Source organism: Notolabrus celidotus, unplaced genomic scaffold, assembly GCF_009762535.1.
Source record: "Notolabrus celidotus isolate fNotCel1 unplaced genomic scaffold, fNotCel1.pri scaffold_355_arrow_ctg1, whole genome shotgun sequence".
Classification (NCBI taxonomy): domain Eukaryota; kingdom Metazoa; phylum Chordata; class Actinopteri; order Labriformes; family Labridae; genus Notolabrus; species Notolabrus celidotus.
This window is the reverse complement of record NW_023260181.1, coordinates 10,757-30,000: the sequence shown is the minus strand read 5'-3', so window position 1 is coordinate 30,000 and position 19,244 is coordinate 10,757. Positions and strand designations below refer to the sequence as shown.

Genomic DNA, 19,244 nt, shown 5'->3' with positions numbered 1-19,244 from the left:
ACAGTGAGTGTCACACAGACTTCAGGTCAAAGGTTAAAAACAGGGTCGAGTTCTGCAAACAGAGTCTCAAAGCGAGGCGAACTGTTGGGGCAGCAGGCTCTGGGTCAGGCTGGGCTGAGGGCTGGTGCAGGCACTGCTGGTCACGCTGGATCCAGGACTCGGAGAGACGGGCAGACTGGAGACCGAGGCCACCTCGCCATCTGAACCCTCATCATCATTCAGACGGGGGCGGTGCTGCAGGCTGACCACCACCCTGCAGAGCCAGAAACACAGAACCTGAGTCTCAGTTTCATATGTGTGTGTGTGTGTGGGTGTGTGTGTGTGCGTGTGTGTACCTGGATCTGGATGGACTGCTCAGGTCTGGTCTGTGGGGTCCAAACCGTGAGATGTAGCTACACTTGGACCACTGAAAGAAGAGATTAAAGGTTAAATGAAGGATCACGTGACGGAGTCAGACTTCTCTTTAGAGTCGTGCTGCAGAGTCTCACCATGTGAGCCGGGTCGTTGGTCCCCAGGTGGACTCCTTTGTGACACAGCGTCCGCAGCAGACTCACACCTGCACAGGAAAACAGGCGTTTCATAATCCATGTAATCTGACTTAATCCCTGTCATAGGGACGCTTTAACTCTCTGTGTTTAAAGCATGGGGAGATGAAAGCTCCTCTGTTTGACCTTTGACCTGCTGGAATCCACTGTTCTGGTTTTAATGGTTCAAAACATGAAAAAAAAGAATTAATTTATTCAAAGTTTTCAGCTTTGAGATAATGAAAGTCCTCACTGCAGTCCTTCTGGTTTAATGTTCAATAATAAATAAAAATAAATGAAATAAAATTAATTAATTCACCAATTTCAAATGACAAATAACTTTAAAAAATATATGTAAATCAATTAATACACTAAATAAAAATTAATCTGAGGAGAGGAAAGTTTAAATTGATTTCAGCTCAGCCTCAAAGTCGTGTGAAGATAAAAATCTGTCTCAATATTGTCCAATAATTCACTGCTATACTGTAGCTTCAACGCACGCACGCACGCACGCACGCACGCACGCACGCACGCACGCACGCACGCACGCACGCACGCACGCACGCACGCACGCACGCACGCACGCACGCACGCACGCACGCACGCACGCACGCACGCACACACCTTTGGTCCTGTTGCTCCAGTACTTCTGCTCCCACTGGTCCAGCAGCACGTTGAGGTATCTCTGACACTCGAAGAAGCGAAGGTATCGAGACGACGAGGGAGACGGGAAGACTCGCTCGAACTCTCCCAGACGGTTCAGCTCGTCTTCACTCTCTGCCAGAACTCGGACGTCATCCGGAGTCAGGACGTCCAACACCGAGGACAGGAAGTCCTGAGAGAGACGGACGGAGGGGTTAGAAGTTAGACTCAATGCTTCATAATGAATCAAAGACTCAAAGACTCAAAGAATCAGAGAATCAAAGAATCAAAGACTCAAAGACTCAAAGAATCAGAGAATCAGAGAATCAGAGAATCAGAGACTCAAAGAATCAGAGAATCAGAGAATCAGAGAATCAAAGAATCAAAGAATCAGAGAATCAGAGAATCAGAGAATCAAAGAATCAAAGAATCAGAGAATCAGAGAATCAAAGAATCAAAGAATCAGAGAATCAAAGAATCAGAGAATCAAAGAATCAGAGAATCAGAGAATCAGAGAATCAAAGAATCAAAGAATCAGAGAATCAGAGAATCAAAGAATCAGAGAATCATAATTAAGAGAATCAGAGAATCAAAGAATCAGAGAATCATAATTAAGAGAATCAGAGAATCAAAGAATCAGAGAATCAGAGAATCAAAGAATCAGAGAATCAGAGAATCAAAGATTCAAAGAATCACAGAATCAAAGAATCAAAGAATCAGAGAATCAAAGAATCAAAGAATCAGAGAATCAAAGAATCAAAGAATCAGAGAATCACAGAATCACAGAATCAAAGAATCAAAGAATCAGAGAATCAAAGAATCAAAGAATCAGAGAATCACAGAATCAAAGACTCAAAGAATCAAAGAATCACAGAATCAAAGACTCAAAGAATCAGAGAATCAAAGACTCAAAGAATCAGAGAATCAAAGAATCAAATAATCAGAGAATCAAAGACTCAAAGAATCAGAGAATCAAAGACTCAAAGAATCAGAGAATCAAAGACTCAAAGAATCAAAGAATCAGAGAATCAAAGACTCAAAGAATCAAAGAATCAAAGAATCAAAGAATCAGAGAATCAGTGAGAGCACGTTAAAGTATGACTGAAGAACTTCACAGGCTTCAGCTTTCTGTAGAGTCTTACATTGTTTATGTTTGTAAATACAGAGCTGATAAATCAGACAAATCAAACGTTCTATCCTCTGTAACTCTGAGAGAGAGAGTTCTTCTCTGGGTCAGGGTCTGTGTTCAACATCTCTAGAGCCTCTTTGAGTTCACGTACCTGATCCGGGTAACGCTGGGTGAGGTAAAAGGCTCGTTTCACCTTCTCATCAGCTGTCAGCTCCAGCTTTGTCTTCTCCCTGGTTCCTCCACACAGACTGTACACACACAGGAACACACACACACACACACACACACACAGGAACACACACACACACACACACACACACACACAGGTGTTAATCTAATCCCTTTGTGATCCTTAATAACAGCCTGCAGGGTGTAACGCCTCCTCCCTACCTGCTGGTGGAGCTGGAGGCGCTGCTGCATGAGGGGGCAACATCATCTTTATTTGGGATTCTGAATCCGGCCAGGTTCAGGAGGTCTCTGATCATCTGACCTTTGATGGAAACATCCAGCGCCGTGTTGGAGTGAAGGCTGGAACAGAAACACAGAAAGGCTTAGCATGAAGAGTGTTTATTTATGTGTGTGTGTGTGTGTGTGTGTGTGTTTATCTAAGTGTGTGTGTTACCTGGGTGATATGTTGACCTCCAGGATCCAGGGTTTGAGGTTCTCGTCCAGCATGATGTCGAAGCCGAACAGCTCGTGGCAGCTGTACGGAGTCTTGAGGTGCATCTTCATCAGACTGTTGACGTACGGCTCTGACCTGAGGAGCGACCGAGGAGAGGAAGAGGATGAAGAACTTATTTATACTCTCACTTTTTATTAACTAAGACTTTATAAAGAGGTTTGTAACTCCAGCCTTTCTTAGACTCCCTTCCTCTCCCCCCCTGACGCCACCCAGACCACGAGGTGTGAACATCAGGCGGTTCCAGAGGGTGGGGGCAGCGACAGAGAAGACCCTGTCCCCCCAGGTCCGGTGCTTGGGTTTGGTGAGAGGGGTGAGGAGGTTGGCGTTGGTGGAGCGGAGGTTGCGGGAGGGATTGTATGGCTGCAGAAGGTCGGTGAGGGAGGAGGGAGCTAGGTTTATGGAGGGCTCTGTAGGTGACGAGGAGGATCTTGTACTGTAATCGGGAGGGGATGGGAAGCCAATGGAGGCTCTGGAGGACTGGGGTGATGTGGTCTCTGGAGCAGGAGCGAGTGAGGAGGTGTGCAGCTGAGTTAGCTTCACTGCTCTGGCTCCCGGCTGCTTTCAGAATAGATTTTAAAATGTTATTGTTTGTTTTTAAAGCTCTAAATGAGCTGACCCCCCAGTACCTGACCGAGCTTCTCCATTATCATGTCCCTGTCTGAACACTGAGATCGTGGAGTCTGTTGGTCATCTTTGTATCTTTGACTTTGATTGGGTTATTTTCATCACGTGTGCTGCTTTTGATCTGTACTCTGTTTGTTTTAAACATGCTCTATAAATAAAGTTTGAGTTGTATGTGTCGACCAGAGTGACTCTAAAGTACTGAATGTCTGTTTTGAAGTTGTGAGATGATATTAATACGTACAAAGAGAAACTGGGTGTTTGAGTTCATCAGGTTTGCTCGACTGAAAATAAAACAAAGATCACTTTTTAAAGTCCTCAAAGATCGAGCGGTGAAACTTACGCAATGAGAGTTTTGATCACGATGTCTTTAATCTTCTCCCAGATCAGCGTGGTGTTGACTCCCTTTGAGCCCAGGAACTGCCACAGAGCCTTCAGAGCCCTGCAAACACACACACACACACACACACACACACACACACACACACACACACACACACACACACACACACATACACACATACACACACACACACACACACACAGGTTTAAAGAAGCTCTGACAAACAGGAGGGAGAGAAACCTGCAGACGAGTCCCTCCTCGTCTCCTCTGTACCATTTGTGTCCCTGGCAGGCCTTGTCGTCACTGTTGGTCTGGTACTCAGAGTTCTTCTTGTTGACGCTGTAGTTGGTGAGGTGCATGAACTTGTTGCTCAGAGTCTTCATGGAAGACGAATACCTGAGGAGGAGGAGCACACCAAGTCAAATCATGTGTAAATGAATACAGCATCTTGTGACTGTTCCTTTATTTCTCTCCATGGTTCATTATTAACCCTTTACTTCCTGCCTCTCATAAACACGGTGGTTCTGACGTGTTCGTACTTGCAGCTGGCGAAGCGAACCAGTCCGTCGGTGAAGATGTAAATCCTGAGCGGGTCGTAGGACGTCACGTAGACGTAGATCCTCAGGTCGAACTTGTTCCCACTGATGAGGTAGGGCTTGTGGAGATACCTGCAGGAGCACAGATTCAGCATCAGGGTCAGAACGATGATCTGAAACCAGAGCGGTCTAATCTGGGTTACCTACTTCTGGACCAGCAGCGGTCTCTTGCGGGGCATCTGGCTCCACTTGTGGATGACCTGGATGCCGATTCCTCTGGCTGACGCCGGCTGTCAGAGGAGAGAGAGAATAAGATGATGTTGTCCTTTAAAGCTTTTAAAGAGAATCAAACACAGAGATGATGTTGTCCTTTAAAGCTTTAAAAGAATCAAACACAGAGATGATGTTGTCCTTTAAAAGAATCAAACACAGAGATGATGTTGTCCTTTAAAGCTTTTAAAGAATCAAACACAGAGATGATGTTGTCCTTTAAAGCTTTTAAAGAATCAAACACAGAGATGATGTTGTCCTTTAAAAGAATCAAACACAGAGATGATGTTGTCCTTTAAAGCTTTTAAAAAGAATCAAACACAGAGATGATGTTGTCCTTTAAAGCTTTAAGAGAATCAAACACAGAGATGATGTTGTCCTTTAAAGCTTTAAGAGAATCAAACACAGAGATGATGTTGTCCTTTAAAAGAATCAAACACAGAGATGATGTTGTCCTTTAAAGCTTTAAAAGAATCAAACACAGAGATGATGTTGTCCTTTAAAGCTTTAAAAGAATCAAACACAGAGATGATGTTGTCCTTTAAAGCTTTTAAAGAATCAAACACAGAGATGATGTTGTCCTTTAAAGCTTTAAGAGAATCAAACACAGAGATGATGTTGTCCTTTAAAGCTTTTAAAGAGAATCAAACACAGAGATGATGTTGTCCTTTAAAGCTTTAAAGAGGATCAAACACAGAGATGATGTTGTCCTTTAAAGCTTTAAAAGAATCAAACACAGAGATGATGTTGTCCTTTAAAAGAATCAAACACAGAGATGATGTTGTCCTTTAAAGCTTTAAGAGAATCAAACACAGAGATGATGTTGTCCTTTAAAGCTTTAAGAGAATCAAACACAGAGATGATGGTTGAGCAGACAAACCGGCTTGATGATCCATTTCTGCCGGGAGCCTCCGTCCTCCCACGCCTTCCGCAGCAGCTTGATGTCTTGAGGGAGGATGAAGGTTCGGGGGAAGAAGCTGAACTCCTGTTTGCCGAAGCGAAGCTGCATCTTAGACAAGTTCCTCCACAGCCGGTCCTTCCTGCCGATCTGAAACGTTCCTGGGAAGTGGTTCAGCTGAAAGAAGAAGAACACGCCGCAGTGAGGAGGAGGAGGCGTTTACTTCAGCTTCCTGGAGGGCGGAGTTTATCTGAGCTTCTTACCTTCTGGTGTCCGCCGAGCGCTTTGAAGCCTGGAGACTTCATGTGGTGTCCCCAGCAGCCCAGCCAGTCGTGGCTTTCTGTGGGACAACATCATCATTTATATCAGTCAATGTTAAACTAACACTCAGAGTATCTCTTAGACCATCTGTGCACACTGTGCAGCTCCTCCTGTAGGACAGGTTTTTAAAGATGGCGTCGATGGAGGGATTTAGAGACATCACTCCGGCCTCTGAGGAGATGTGATGAACACAACTTCAGGACATGTTTTAAACCATCAGATGAATCCAGTGACTTTAAGATAATTAAGATGTATTCATGCTGGAACATGTGTGTTGCAGACCTACAAAGCTAAGGCTAGGCTACTGATCCAAGAAGAAGAAGGATCTGAAGAAAACCGAACCAAACATTAAAATCATGTCGTAGACCGTCCTGCTGGTTCAGCCTGAGAGGACAAAACCCACTGACTCTGAGTCTGTCAGTGAGTATAAGGAGGGTGTGTGTGTGTAAGATGTACGAAGAGCATTTAAAGAGAATGAACCCCAACAGTCCTCCGATCATCAGTCAGCTGTTGGACTGGATGAAGGAGAGGATCTACGTGAGGCTGCGCCGTCAGACCCAGCAGACCTCAGAGTGAAGCGGCTGTCCGCTGCGTTCAATGTTCTTCTTCTTTTCCACGGCTCGTGTTAAACAGCCTGAAGATGTTTGAGAAGTTTTTAACAGATTTTGAGCTTTTAGTTGTTTTCTGATTTTGTGTTTGAATGAAATTAATTCAGCTTGAAATCATGACAAAACTGAAAACACATTTTGGTCTGCAGACAAAAATGCTGCCGTGCACAAGCATCGGCATCACTTCACTTTTACAGTTTGACAACATTGAATGATTTGACCTTGTAGATTTTAAAACTGCACAACTTGTGTACAAGGCAAGGAAACATCTCCTTCCAGGAAATACCCAAAGACTGTTCTTTAAAAGAGAGGGAGGTTATAACTTCAGAGGGAAGATTAAAGATGGGGAGTGTTCGGACCACAAGGAGACGTTTCTGTATTTCAGTCTGTGGAGTAAAACTGTGGAACAGACTCAATATGGAGCTGCAGCAATGTCTGAACATAATCCAGATCAGGAAGAAGAATAAAGAAATGATGTTCATGAGGGACAAAGAGGAAGACTAGTGCTGAGAATCATGAGGATTTACTTTTGATTGTGGGTTAAATATTTAGATTTGATGTGATGGAGGTCACGAGTATAAAGACAGATTACAGTGAATAAAGGGATTAGATCAGTTTGAACTTCTTCCTCCTGTTTGCACATGTAAAGTTAAATGATTCAGTGCTTGCTAATTGAACTGATTGATTTTGTTTCTTTTGTGTTTCTTCTTTTCTACCTGTTTGTTTTTTTCTCTTTTACTTTGACATGTTTGAAATAAAGACATCGAATCAAAGTCTGCACATCCTGACACGTTTCATGTCTCATAAGACTACATTAATGTTAAAAGCATCTCTTACACACACAGACGTGACGTGAGGACTTACTCTTGGTGACCTTGAAGTGGGACCTGCCGATGGTGTGTTTGACCACGTTTGGAGTGACGGTGCTCATCTTCCATTTCAGCAGTCGTCTCTGTTCTGCAGGCAGCAGCTCCACTGAAGAGAGACACAGCAGCACAGTGTGTTTATAGAATCATAACTTCATTTATACAGCGCTTTACAAACTAATTACAAAGTATTTTAAAAAGCAGGAGGCAGGAAATAAGAACATTTCATCATCCAGCAGGTAGAAATAAAACAAGGATCAAAATCAGAGAGGGGGACGAGGAGCGAGAGGAAGACTGTCTGAACTGATGATTACTTCGTGACGACCAACAGCAGCTTTAACTAAAATATTAATATTAATATTAATATTAAATCTCTTTTAGTGATGAAGCTGCAGCGGCTCTGACAAGCTGTGAAGGTCGACACGGACTCCACTGTCACCTCTCCAACTCTTAGTTCACTCTGTTAAACTTTTAAAGCACCTGTAGGTTTCAGGTGTGTGTGTGTGTGTGTGTGTGTGTGTGTGTGTGTGTGTGTGTGTGTGCGTGTGTGCGTGTGTGCATGTGTCCTCACCTTTCTCAGCAGATGTGCTGAAGTAGAGCGTCGGCGGGATGAAGGGGAACAAACTGGGAACCAAAGCTGGTCTCTCCTCTCGATCATCTTCTGCCTCCAATAACATCGGCTCCTCGACGCTGAGGAGAGCAGAGACTCATTACATCATCATCATCATCATCATCATCATCATCATCATCATCATCATCATCATCATGATGACTGCAAACACTGAGCTGAAGGAAGAGGTCTCAAACTCATCAAGCCACGCTGAGAGGAAGTATGTTTGAGACCGTCAAAATAAAAGTCTGTCCTGTGTTTTTGTATTTTCAGCTTCACAGTCTTGTTCTTTCGTTTTAACCGAGCGCTCTGCAGACTTACAGTCTGAGCTGCACAGAAGCTGGCTCCAGTTTCTAACCTCACTTTAACACAAGTTAAATGAGGACGATATTAATGACTCTGCAGGTAACACCATGTTAGTGTGAACTCATCATCACGCAGAGAGTGTCAGGACAGTTTGACACACACAGCTGAGATTAAAGAAAAGCTGACCCAGCATTTTAAACATACGAGTCCTCTTCACAGAGGGGGAGTTATTCCTCTAATCAGGACTCAACATGATGAATAAAAACAGCATGTACAGGTGATCCATACATCTCCTGTCAGAGTTAAAGATGTGTTTGATCAGCCTGAATCTCAGCAGACAAACAGAACACAGACTCAGCTGGCTCTGTGAACCCTGAGGGATAAATCACAGGTTTGATGTTCAGATGTTGAACTGACACATCGATGATGGAGACGATGCAGAGCAAATAAAACATGATGCATACACTAGAAAGAAATCCTAAAAAAGATGCTGGATTAAAACATTTTAAGTGAGCTTTTAAAACAGTTTGATTGAAGCAGTTTTTCCTCCTGATCCTCGTTCAAAACTCGTCTTCTAAGTCATCAGTGATCCTCGTACGGACCAACAGGAGAGGTGTGATACAGCTTTCAGCCTTGAGTTAACTTAATCTCATAACTCCTCAAATCTCATGTCAGGAAATCTCCAATAAAAAGTCCAACATCTTCTGAGAAAGTATAAAAAGACTCACGTTACAGTCATATATGAAGGAAGACAGACAGGTGAAGGAACCAGGGATGATATACTCCTCCTCTAAATCTTTCCTCCTGAATAAAAGCTCTCCGGAGCGCTCAGGTATACGTTGGCGCTGCGGCCGCATTACACTTTACATACTGAAGCTGCAGCATTCAGGAAGGAGCACAAACGAATCAGCTGGTTGAGGGGAAAAAGGTGACAATGGTGGCCCCTATCCAGGCTGTTTTAGCAAAGAAGCAGCTGCCAGTCTTTGGTGGGGAGTTCCTCTGTTTGGACATCACTGTGCAGAACAATGTGACGCACAATGAAGCGGACCTTTCCACCACGCTCTGCTGCTTTCAGCCCCGAGGACAATACAGAGAGGGACAATACAGGAGAGAGGGAGAAGTTCACAGGATCTGATGGATACATCCTTTGTGTCAGTGCAGGGAATCAATAACACGCAGGGACCGGCTGATCCTGAAGAAGACACCGGCTGATCCTGAAGACAAGACCGGCTGATCCTGAGGAAGAGACCGGCTGATCCTGAAGAAGAGACCGGCTGCTCCTGAAGAAGAGACCGGCTGCCCCTGAGGAAGAGACCGGCTGATCCTGAGGAAGAGACCGGCTGATCCTGAGGAAGAGACCGGCTGCTCCTGAAGAAGAGACCGGCTGATCCTGAAGACAAGACCGGCTGCTCCTGAGGAAGAGACCGGCTGATCCTGAGGAAGAGACCGGCTGCTCCTGAAGAAGAGACCGGCTGATCCTGAGGAAGAGACCGGCTGATCCTGAGGAAGACACCGGCTGATCCTGAGGAAGAGACCGGCTGCTCCTGAAGAAGAGACTGGCTGCTCCTGAGGAAGAGACCGGCTGCTCCTGAGGAAGAGACCGGCTGATCCTGAGGAAGAGACCGGCTGATCCTGAAGAAGAGACCGGCTGATCCTGAGGAAGAGACCGGCTGATCCTGAGGAAGAGACCGGCTGATCCTTAGGAAGAGACCGGCTGATCCTGAGGAAGAGACCGGCTGCTCCTGAAGAAGAGACCGGCTGCTCCTGAAGAAGAGACTGGCTGATCCTGAAGAAGAGACCGGTTGATCCTGAGGAAGAGACCAGCTGATCCTGAGGAAGAGACCGGCTGATCCTGAAGAAGAGACCAGCATCTTCAGCTGTCCTGATATCAAGTCCATCGAGTCTCATGGAGTCTGATTGTCCAAAGAGAGGATTTTAAACTGAACATAAAGTCATCACTCTGTGTTTAAGTGTGATATTAATGCTCTCTTTCAGTATCTGTTTGATCAGCAATAAAGCCACACAGGTGAGTGTGTGTGTTAGGTTCATGAACTCATAAAGAAAGTAGGAGATTTGAGTGTTTTGATGGTGTCACACAGAAACACAGGATATAATAAGAGACGGTGTGTTGGAGGGACTCTGAGTTTAAAGAGTCGTTCTTCTTCATGAGAAATAAAAAATAAACAGAGACTTTCAGAGCTGAGAGGTACAGAGGAGTGAGCTGAGATCTAAAGTCCAGAGTTCTGTCTCATGATCTCTGGTTGATTCTCTGTTTTTATTGAGAGGAGATGTTTTTAGTTTGAAAAGCTGAGAGCAGGTCATTCAGTATACTCACTGACTGTTTTTATATCTTTATATAATCCTGATCAGAGATAGACTGATGTGTTTTTTCAGGACTGATACAGGTTATTAGTAGTCATGAGGTGAATAACTGATATTTGGAGCTGATATTAATGTGCAGTAAAAGGGGAAATATTGGCACAAAATGTTGAATAATATAAACTCCAACACTTAACTTTGTTTATTAAACAGGTTTTTTCAGATTTGCAACATGTTAAAGGTTTTTAGATATCTTTGTTTTAAACTCTAACACACAGTGAAGGGAGCTCCCCGGCTCAGCAGCAGGTCTTAGAAAGTTACATGAAAACTTAAACTAATAAATATCTCCCTAAAGTTTTCTACAGTAAATTAAGTTTTCAAAATGTCAATAGAACTGAAATGTTAATCTTTTCCTTCTCTTTGTTTAAAGGGATATTTCAGTGTTTGTGAAGTGGGGTTGTGTGAGTTTTAAATCACTTGTAGGGGTCACATCAGATCCTGCTCAGCATGTGATTCAGTGAATTTTGATCCAAAATATCCCAGATTAAATTGATCTCTTATCGGCCGTCGGATTTTTAAAAAAGGCCGATATGTGTCAAAATGCAGAATAATAATGGGTCTATCACTAACCCTGATCCCTGAGAGAGATAGAAGAGAGACGTCTTCTCATATGTCCTTCCTGTCAAAGCACCATGAGGTGCGATGTCTAAATGTTGAGTTAAACACAAGGTCTGTGTGCTGAACGAAAGGGTCAGTGCTCAGTGAAGAAACCCACCCCACTCAGTCCTGTACTGATAAGTTTAGTACCCTACCCCCTGGATCCTGATGTCCCCAAAGCCTGAGATAGAAAGGACAGATGGGGAGCAGGAGACAGTCCTCCTGTCTGAAGTTAAAGATGCTTTCTTATTTCTCTGCTCCTGTTTTCTGACGGTGTCATCCTGTAGTCTTCCTTTAGGATCAACAGGCTGCGTCACTAACAGATGTAAGTTGTGTTACTTTGGTGTCCTAAAGAAACATGCAGCTGATGAAAAGATCAAACAGCAGAGACACAGAAACAGGAGGAGGAGGAGGAGGAGGAGAGGATCAAACCTCAGTGTGTGTTCAGAGAGAAGAAACAGGACAGAGGATGACAGAGAAAGGACATGAAGACAGACAGAGAGAATATGAGTTTCAGATGTTCTCACCCAGAAGCAGGAGCGATGGACGCTGTGGAGGAGGAGCCATTGATGGAGGAACAGTCTGACTCATCTGAGGACAGAAACTTCAATCAGTGTTTGATTCTAAAATAAACTCTACTGAAGAGAGAGGATGTTCTCAGAGGTCAAACGTCTCACCGTCGTCACTGCAGACGTTCTCCAGCTCGTCAGGGAGCTCCTCCTCAACCCCGTCCACCTGCATCCCAGACTCCAGCCTGTGAAGGGTTAACAGGATCCATTCAGTGAGAGGAGAGACCTGCTTCATGATGAAGATCCTCCTGATGAAGATGATTCTACTCACCCAGACAGAGAAGACTCCCCGCCCTCACACTCCTCTGTCGGCGATGGAGACGGTGTGGAGGCGGGCTGACCCTGCCTGGTGAGGTGGATCGCAGAGATCTGGTTTGTCACAGAGCCCACTAAGGCTCCTGCAGGACCGGGGACCAGGTCTACACAGAGACAACAAACATACATGAACAAAGGGATTAAAAACTAGACTTTCAAGGCAGCTCCACAGGGACAAAGTGAGGACAAGAACCCATGGATGAACCTGAGCTGTGATCCATCAGAGTGGACTGTTTCTCCTGAGTTTACCTGAGCTGTGATCCATCAGAGTGGACTGTTTCTCCTGAGTTTACCTGAGCTGTGATCCATCAGAGTGGACTGTTTCTCCTGAGTTTACCTGAGCTATGATCCATCAGAGTGGACTGTTTCTCCTGAGTTTACCTGAGCTATGATCCATCAGAGTGGACTGTTTCTCCTGAGTCTACCTGAGCTATGATCCATCAGAGTGGACTGTTTCTCCTGAGTTTACCTGATCCATCAGAGTGGGCTGTTTCTCCTGAGTCTACCTGAGCTATGATCCATCAGAGTGGACTGTTTCTCCTGAGTTTACCTGAGCTATGACCCATCAGAGTGGGCTGTTTCTCCTGAGCTATGACCCATCAGAGTGGGCTGTTTCTCCTGAGCTATGACCCATCAGAGTGGGCTGTTTCTCCTGAGCTATGACCCATCAGAGTGGGCTGTTTCTCCTGAGCTATGATCCATCAGAGTGGGCTGTTTCTCCTGAGCTATGATCCATCAGAGTGGGCTGTTTCTCCTGATACTACCTGAGCTATGACCCATCAGAGTGGACTGTTTCTCCTGAGTTTACCTGAGCTATGACCCATCTGAGTGGGCTGTTTCTCCTGAGCTATGATCCATCAGAGTGGGCTGTTTCTCCTGAGTCTACCTGAGCTATGACCCATCAGAGTGGGCTGTTTCTCCTGAGCTATGATCCATCAGAGTGGGCTGTTTCTCCTGAGCTATGATCCATCAGAGTGGGCTGTTTCTCCTGAGCTATGATCCATCAGAGTGGACTGTTTCTCCTGAGTTTACCTGAGCTATGACCCATCTGAGTGGGCTGTTTCTCCTGAGCTATGATCCATCAGAGTGGGCTGTTTCTCCTGAGTCTACCTGAGCTATGATCCATCAGAGTGGGCTATTTCTCCTGAGCTATGATCCATCAGAGTGGACTGTTTCTCCTGAGTTTACCTGAGCTGTGATCCATCAGAGTGGGCTGTTTCTCCTGAGTTTACCTGAGCTATGACCCATCAGAGTGGGCTGTTTCTCCTGAGCTATGATCCATCAGAGTGGGCTGTTTCTCCTGAGCTATGATCCATCAGAGTGGGCTGTTTCTCCTGAGCTATGACCCATCAGAGTGGGCTGTTTCTCCTGAGTCTACCTGAGCTATGATCCATCAGAGTGGGCTGTTTCTCCTGAGTCTACCTGAGCTGTGATCCATCAGAGTGGGCTGTTTCTCCTGAGTCTACCTGAGCTGTGATCCATCAGAGTGGGCTGTTTCTCGGTCGTGGCGCTGGCACTGAGCACGGTTGGCGTGGATCCGTTGGTGCAGGGACTGGCTGCAGGAGAACTGTGTCTTCTGCACGTGGGCAGAGAGCTTCTTGGCCTACTCTCTGGCGCTCTCTTGCTTCTTGTTGTTGTTGTTGTTGTTGTTGTTGTTGGCTTGCTGTGTGTTGTGATCACAGCAGGAGGTCCGCCCCTCACCAGCAGCTGATTGTTTGGAGCAGAGGTCTTGGTGCAGCTGTTTGGTCTCTGACTGCATCTTGTGGCGGTTTTGGCGGAGTGGATCCTTCTCGCGGTTTTTGTGCTTCTCATTTGAACTTTTGTGCTGACAAGGCTGGGGGCGGTTTGTCTCAGTGCTGCCCCCTGGTGTTCATTAAGAGTAAGGCATGGAGGAGGCACTGATGGTAAGGAGGAACAGTCTGCAGCTTCAGGCTGAGGAGAGAGAGAATAAGGGACAAAGTTAACTCACATGAAGGTCAACGATCTGAAATATCTGTGTGGAGTCTGCAGAGCCTCAGGTGAGTCCACCTGATGATCCCTGAGACCTGCAGGAGAGTTTCCAGTCCCCCTCACACAGACTGATCCGTGCTCCGTGTCCGACCACAGCCAAAGTCTGGATTCATTTCTAATAATTCAACACACACTCATATTCTCAGATTCAGGATAACGGCGCCTCACCGTTGGTTTGATGGTTTGACTCGAGGCGGGCCGACCGTTGACCATCAAGTCTCGCTGACAGGCCGACCGGAGTATCTCTGCATCGCCCCCCCCTCCTGCAGCCGGACTCCTGCTCACTGGAGATCCACCTCCAGGTTGAGGTGTTTGGAGCCCCTCACGGGTCTGACAGTCCTTCAGAGGAAAGGAGGAAGGAGCATTGGTCTTTAGTCCCACACCTCGTATCTGGTCTGGGTTTTGAGTTCCATTAAGTCTCTGTGGCGGGTCCGAGGACTGGTCTGGCACGGCGGTGGATTGGCTCTTGGTGCTCGCTGTGTTTCCATCTCCGTTCCCGGAGAGCAGCGGCGGGGAAGCAGCCGGGGCGACGTGAGAGGAGAGGGATTTGGCTTGGTCCTTCCTCCTGGTCTGGTCCAGAGGAGTCTGACTTAAAGGCACTTTAGCGGCTGTGACAGTCTTGGCGTGCGCACTGAGAGAGGTTGCAGTGGTTGAATTATCTACGCTCGAGTCAGCCCTGAGCTTCCCTCCTCCCCACGGGGAGGACTGGTTGGTGGGCATGGCACCGCCCCACAAAGGTCCGGCTGGATGGAGATTAAAAGGCCGGGGCAGGACTCAACAGATCCTCGGGTGGAGGACTCCCTGCTCCTCCTGTAGCTCCTCTCTGATTGGTGGGAAGGACTCCTCAGGTGTCAGCTCCAGGTGAACAGACTTGCAAACTTTCTGAGGGTCACTGTGAGTGGACGACAAGTTCTTTGTAGACCCCGACTAACAGTCCACATACCTGCCGCTCCAGAGACAGCAGAACAGGAGCTGAGTCTGAGATCCGGGCAGGCAGGACTCTGTGGGATCTGCAGGGTGCACACCTTTAGAGAAACACAGGTAGGCACACAGGGTTCGGTTCCAAAGGCAAAGCGGATCAGACTCTGAGGGTCAGATGAGGAGAGTATAGATCAGAACCATGGCTGAGTCCAGGAGTCTGCAGGGATCATCTGATGTGTCTCCGTCCTCTTCTGAGACCTCTGAAGAGAAACTTCAGGCGGAGTGAGGCTGAACACCTGACCGTCTCAAACCCTGAAGTCTTTGAAGGTGTGTCCTTTGGGTTCTCATTTCTTCCTCTGGTGACGACCTGTCAGAGATCACACTGAGACAACACGAGGACAGAGAATCAGAGCTTTAACACGACTGATCAGATCAGAAACAGAATTCATCCATCACTACTTTTAGGATTATTGATCATTTAGTAAAACAGCTGACTGCTTCTCTTTTGAACTGATGATGGAAGATCATGATCCTTTGAGTGTTTGTTAGACAGAAGAAGAAATCAAAGATGCTTTTTTTAAATCAGACCCTCCCTTCATACTGATATTATTCAGAGATCAGACCCTCCCTTCATACCTGAGATTATTCAGAGATCAGACCCTCCCTTCATCCTGAGATTATTCAGAGATCAGACCCTCCTTTCATACCTGAGATTATTCAGAGATCAGACCCTCCCTTCATACCTGAGATTATTCAGATCAGACCCTCCCTTCATCCTGAGATTATTCAGAGATCAGACCCTCCCTTCATCCTGAGATTATTCAGAGATCAGACCCTCCCTTCATCCTGAGATTATTCAGAGATCAGACCCTCCCTTCATGCTGAGATTATTCAGAGATCAGACCCTCCCTTCATCCTGAGATTATTCAGAGATCAGACCCTCCCTTCATCCTGAGATTATTCAGACATCAGACCCTCCCTTCATACCTGAGATTATTCAGAGATCAGACCCTCCCTTCATCCTGAGATTATTCAGAGATCAGACCCTCCCTTCATCCTGAGATTATTCAGACATCAGACCCACCCTTCATCCTGAGATTATTCAGAGATCAGACCCTCCCTTCATCCTGAGATTATTCAGAGATCAGACCCTCCTTCATCCTGAGATTATTCAGAGATCAGACCCTCCCTTCATCCTGAGATTATTCAGAGATCAGACCCTCCCTTCATCCTGAGATTATTCAGAGATCAGACCCTCCCTTCATCCTGAGATTATTCAGAGATCAGACCCTCCCTTCATCCTGAGATTATTCAGAGATCAGACCATCCCTTCATCCTGAGATTATTCAGAGATCAGACCCTCCCTTCATCCTGAGATTATTCAGAGATCAGACCCTCCCTTCATCCTGAGATTATTCAGAGATCAGACCCTCCCTTCATGCTGAGATTATTCAGAGATCAGACCCTCCCTTCATCCTGAGATTATTCAGAGATCAGACCCTCCCTTCATCCTGAGATTATTCAGAGATCAGACCCTCCCTTCATACCTGAGATTATTCAGAGATCAGACCCTCCCTTCATCCTGAGATTATTCAGAGATCAGACCCTCCCTTCATCCTGAGATTATTCAGAGATCAGACCCTCCCTTCATCCTGAGATTATTCAGACATCAGACCCTCCCTTCATCCTGAGATTATTCAGAGATCAGACCCTCCCTTCATCCTGAGATTATTCAGAGATCAGACCCTCCTTCATCCTGAGATTATTCAGAGATCAGACCCTCCCTTCATCCTGAGATTATTCAGAGATCAGACCCTCCCTTCATCCTGAGATTATTCAGAGATCAGACCCTCCCTTCATCCTGAGATTATTCAGAGATCAGACCCTCCCTTCATCCTGAGATTATTCAGAGATCAGACCATCCCTTCATCCTGAGATTATTCAGAGATCAGACCCTCCCTTCATCCTGAGATTATTCAGAGATCAGACCCTCCTTCATCCTGAGATTATTCAGAGATCAGACCCTCCCTTCATCCTGAGATTAATCAGAGATCAGACCCTCCCTTCATCTTGAGATTATTCAGAGATCAGACCATCCCTTCATCCTGAGATTATTCAGAGATCAGACCATCCCTTCATACCTGAGATTATACAGAGATCAGACCCTCCCTTCATCCTGAGATTATTCAGAGATCAGACCCTCCCTTCATCCTGAGATTATTCAGAGATCAGACCCCCCCTTCACCCTGAGATTATTCAGAGATCAGACCCTCCCTTCATCCTGAGATTATTCAGAGATCAGACCCTCCCTTCATCCTGAGATTATTCAGAGATCAGACCCTCCCTTCATCCTGAGATTATTCAGAGATGAACTCCTTCCTGTCATCCTGAGATTATTCAGAGATCAGACCCTCCCTTCATACCTGAGATTGTTCAGAGATCAGACCCTCCCTTCATCCTGAGATTATTCAGAGATCAGACCCTCCCTTCATCTTGTGATTATTCAGAGATCAGACCCTCCCTTCATCTTGTGATTATTCAGAGATCAGACCCTCCCTTCATCCTGAGATTATTCAGAGATCAGACCCTCCCTTCATCCTGAGATTATTCAGAGATCAGACCCTCCCTTCATCCTGAGATTATTCAGAGATCAGACCCTCCCTTCATCCTGAGATTATTCAGAGATCAGACCCTCCCTTCATCTTGAGATTATTCAGAGATGAACTCCTTCCTGTCATCCTGAACTCACGTGGAGCTAAACGTTCCAGCATTAGCCTCTGAGCTAACAGGCTAACTGATGATTCTGTGGTTAATGTCAGGAAGAATAAAACCTCCTGAAGCCATTCTTACTGTAACACTGGTGTATTAATGTAAATGGTTACAGTGAGTTAAAGGAATAACTCTGACAGTTTCCTGTTTCTGTTTTATTTCGTTGTTTCTCGGCGTTTAGTTTCCCTCTGCTTCAAACAGCGTTAGCTTAGCAACAACAACCAGCAACCAACAACCATCAACACAGCAGGAGCAGCTCTGTCACCTGAAACACTGAAACACCTGTAACACCTGTAACAGCTGAAACAGCTCCCCTATAAACACAGAGCTCTCTGTCAGCTCCTCACTGACCCTTCATACAGACCTGGTCCCTGTGGAGTCCTGATCATGCTGGTCCTCCTGTGTTAAAGAGAGGAGCTCACTCTGAAGCTAGCTCTGTGTGAAGCATCGCTGCCAAAGATCGTTTATTCAGTCAAGATGATAAACGAGGTTTATTTTTTACTTCCGGGTTAGTCTTTGATTCTAATGACGGCATGTTTACACTTTAAATTAATGATTATTATTTATTATATTTACTCTCAGGGATCATTTTATAATTTATAAGAGATAGAAAATAAAAAGAAAGTGTTCCTTTAATGATTTGTTATTTTATGTTCATTCATAAACAAACTATTAAACAGAACTCACTTCAGATATATGACAGGAACATACAGAAGAGGATTAGGGACACTGGAAATAAATATTTATTATTCTGACTTTAATCTCAGAATAATAATAAAAAATATATATTGGACTGTAATTTATTTTAATTTTAATCCTCTTCCAGAAGAACAGGCCTAATTTAAAATATGGTGGATTTCAAAGGATTGGAATATTCTTCTGTTTCTATGTTCTGAATCAATCACCACTCACCACGACCTGGATCAGCTCCTGTGTGTCTCTAAATGATTTATAGTTTGTAATTAAATGAATGAATCTTTGATAAAAGGTGAATGATGTTGTGAACAGTCTATAGTAGTAAATGAAGCTTAGACTTCATGTTTACCTGACCTCCTGTGTGGACTGTAGAGAGAGAGAAAGTGACTTGAATCTGCTTTTTATCCACTAAATAACATCTCTGTATTTCCTGCCTGCCTGCACATGCTCAGTCTGACCACTAGAGGGCTCACTGGAGGAGAGACCTCTGAAACAGACCTCCCCCCTCTCTCCCTCTCCATCCCTCCCTCTAAACCCCTTTTCATTTATTTTGCTCCCTTCATTCTTGGCTTCCTCTTTACTTCATTTAATATGACTTTCCCCTCCTCCCCATCCTCACCTAACTCTCCTCT

The 19,244-nt window shown here is 45.4% G+C and overlaps 1 protein-coding gene across 8 annotated transcripts in view; it reads right to left on the bottom strand.

Annotated features, from left to right (window-relative positions):
• Positions 1-18,398, bottom strand: part of ttll4 (tubulin tyrosine ligase-like family, member 4) — a 21,192-nt gene extending 2,794 nt beyond the window's left edge. The window contains exons 1-21 of one of the 8 annotated variants that reach the window (XM_034679154.1): positions 18,281-18,398; positions 14,395-15,529; positions 13,683-14,148; positions 12,173-12,320; positions 12,010-12,086; positions 11,860-11,923; positions 8,012-8,130; positions 7,439-7,549; positions 5,909-5,985; positions 5,628-5,822; positions 4,685-4,767; positions 4,481-4,609; positions 4,215-4,337; positions 3,942-4,040; positions 2,918-3,052; positions 2,686-2,823; positions 2,447-2,543; positions 1,149-1,359; positions 489-556; positions 336-406; positions 1-253 (exon numbers count right to left, since the gene is read on the bottom strand). The exon at positions 1-253 is cut by the window's left edge and continues 2,794 nt beyond it. In XM_034679154.1, the coding sequence (XP_034535045.1) occupies positions 67-253; positions 336-406; positions 489-556; positions 1,149-1,359; positions 2,447-2,543; positions 2,686-2,823; positions 2,918-3,052; positions 3,942-4,040; positions 4,215-4,337; positions 4,481-4,609; positions 4,685-4,767; positions 5,628-5,822; positions 5,909-5,985; positions 7,439-7,549; positions 8,012-8,130; positions 11,860-11,923; positions 12,010-12,086; positions 12,173-12,320; positions 13,683-14,148; positions 14,395-14,946 (3,150 nt within the window). In that variant the 5' untranslated portion in view covers positions 14,947-15,529; positions 18,281-18,398 and the 3' untranslated portion in view covers positions 1-66. Of the gene's footprint in view, positions 254-335; positions 407-488; positions 557-1,148; positions 1,360-2,446; positions 2,544-2,685; positions 2,824-2,917; positions 3,053-3,941; positions 4,041-4,214; positions 4,338-4,480; positions 4,610-4,684; positions 4,768-5,627; positions 5,823-5,908; positions 5,986-7,438; positions 7,550-8,011; positions 8,131-11,859; positions 11,924-12,009; positions 12,087-12,172; positions 12,321-12,421; positions 12,450-12,509; positions 12,529-12,553; positions 12,582-12,641; positions 12,673-12,902; positions 12,937-13,404; positions 13,438-13,594; positions 13,623-13,682; positions 14,149-14,394; positions 15,530-18,280 lie in introns of those variants that run through there. The other 7 variants (XM_034679159.1, XM_034679157.1, XM_034679158.1 and 4 more) reach the window with 7 other exon arrangements.
• Positions 18,399-19,244: the final 846 nt, after the last annotated feature.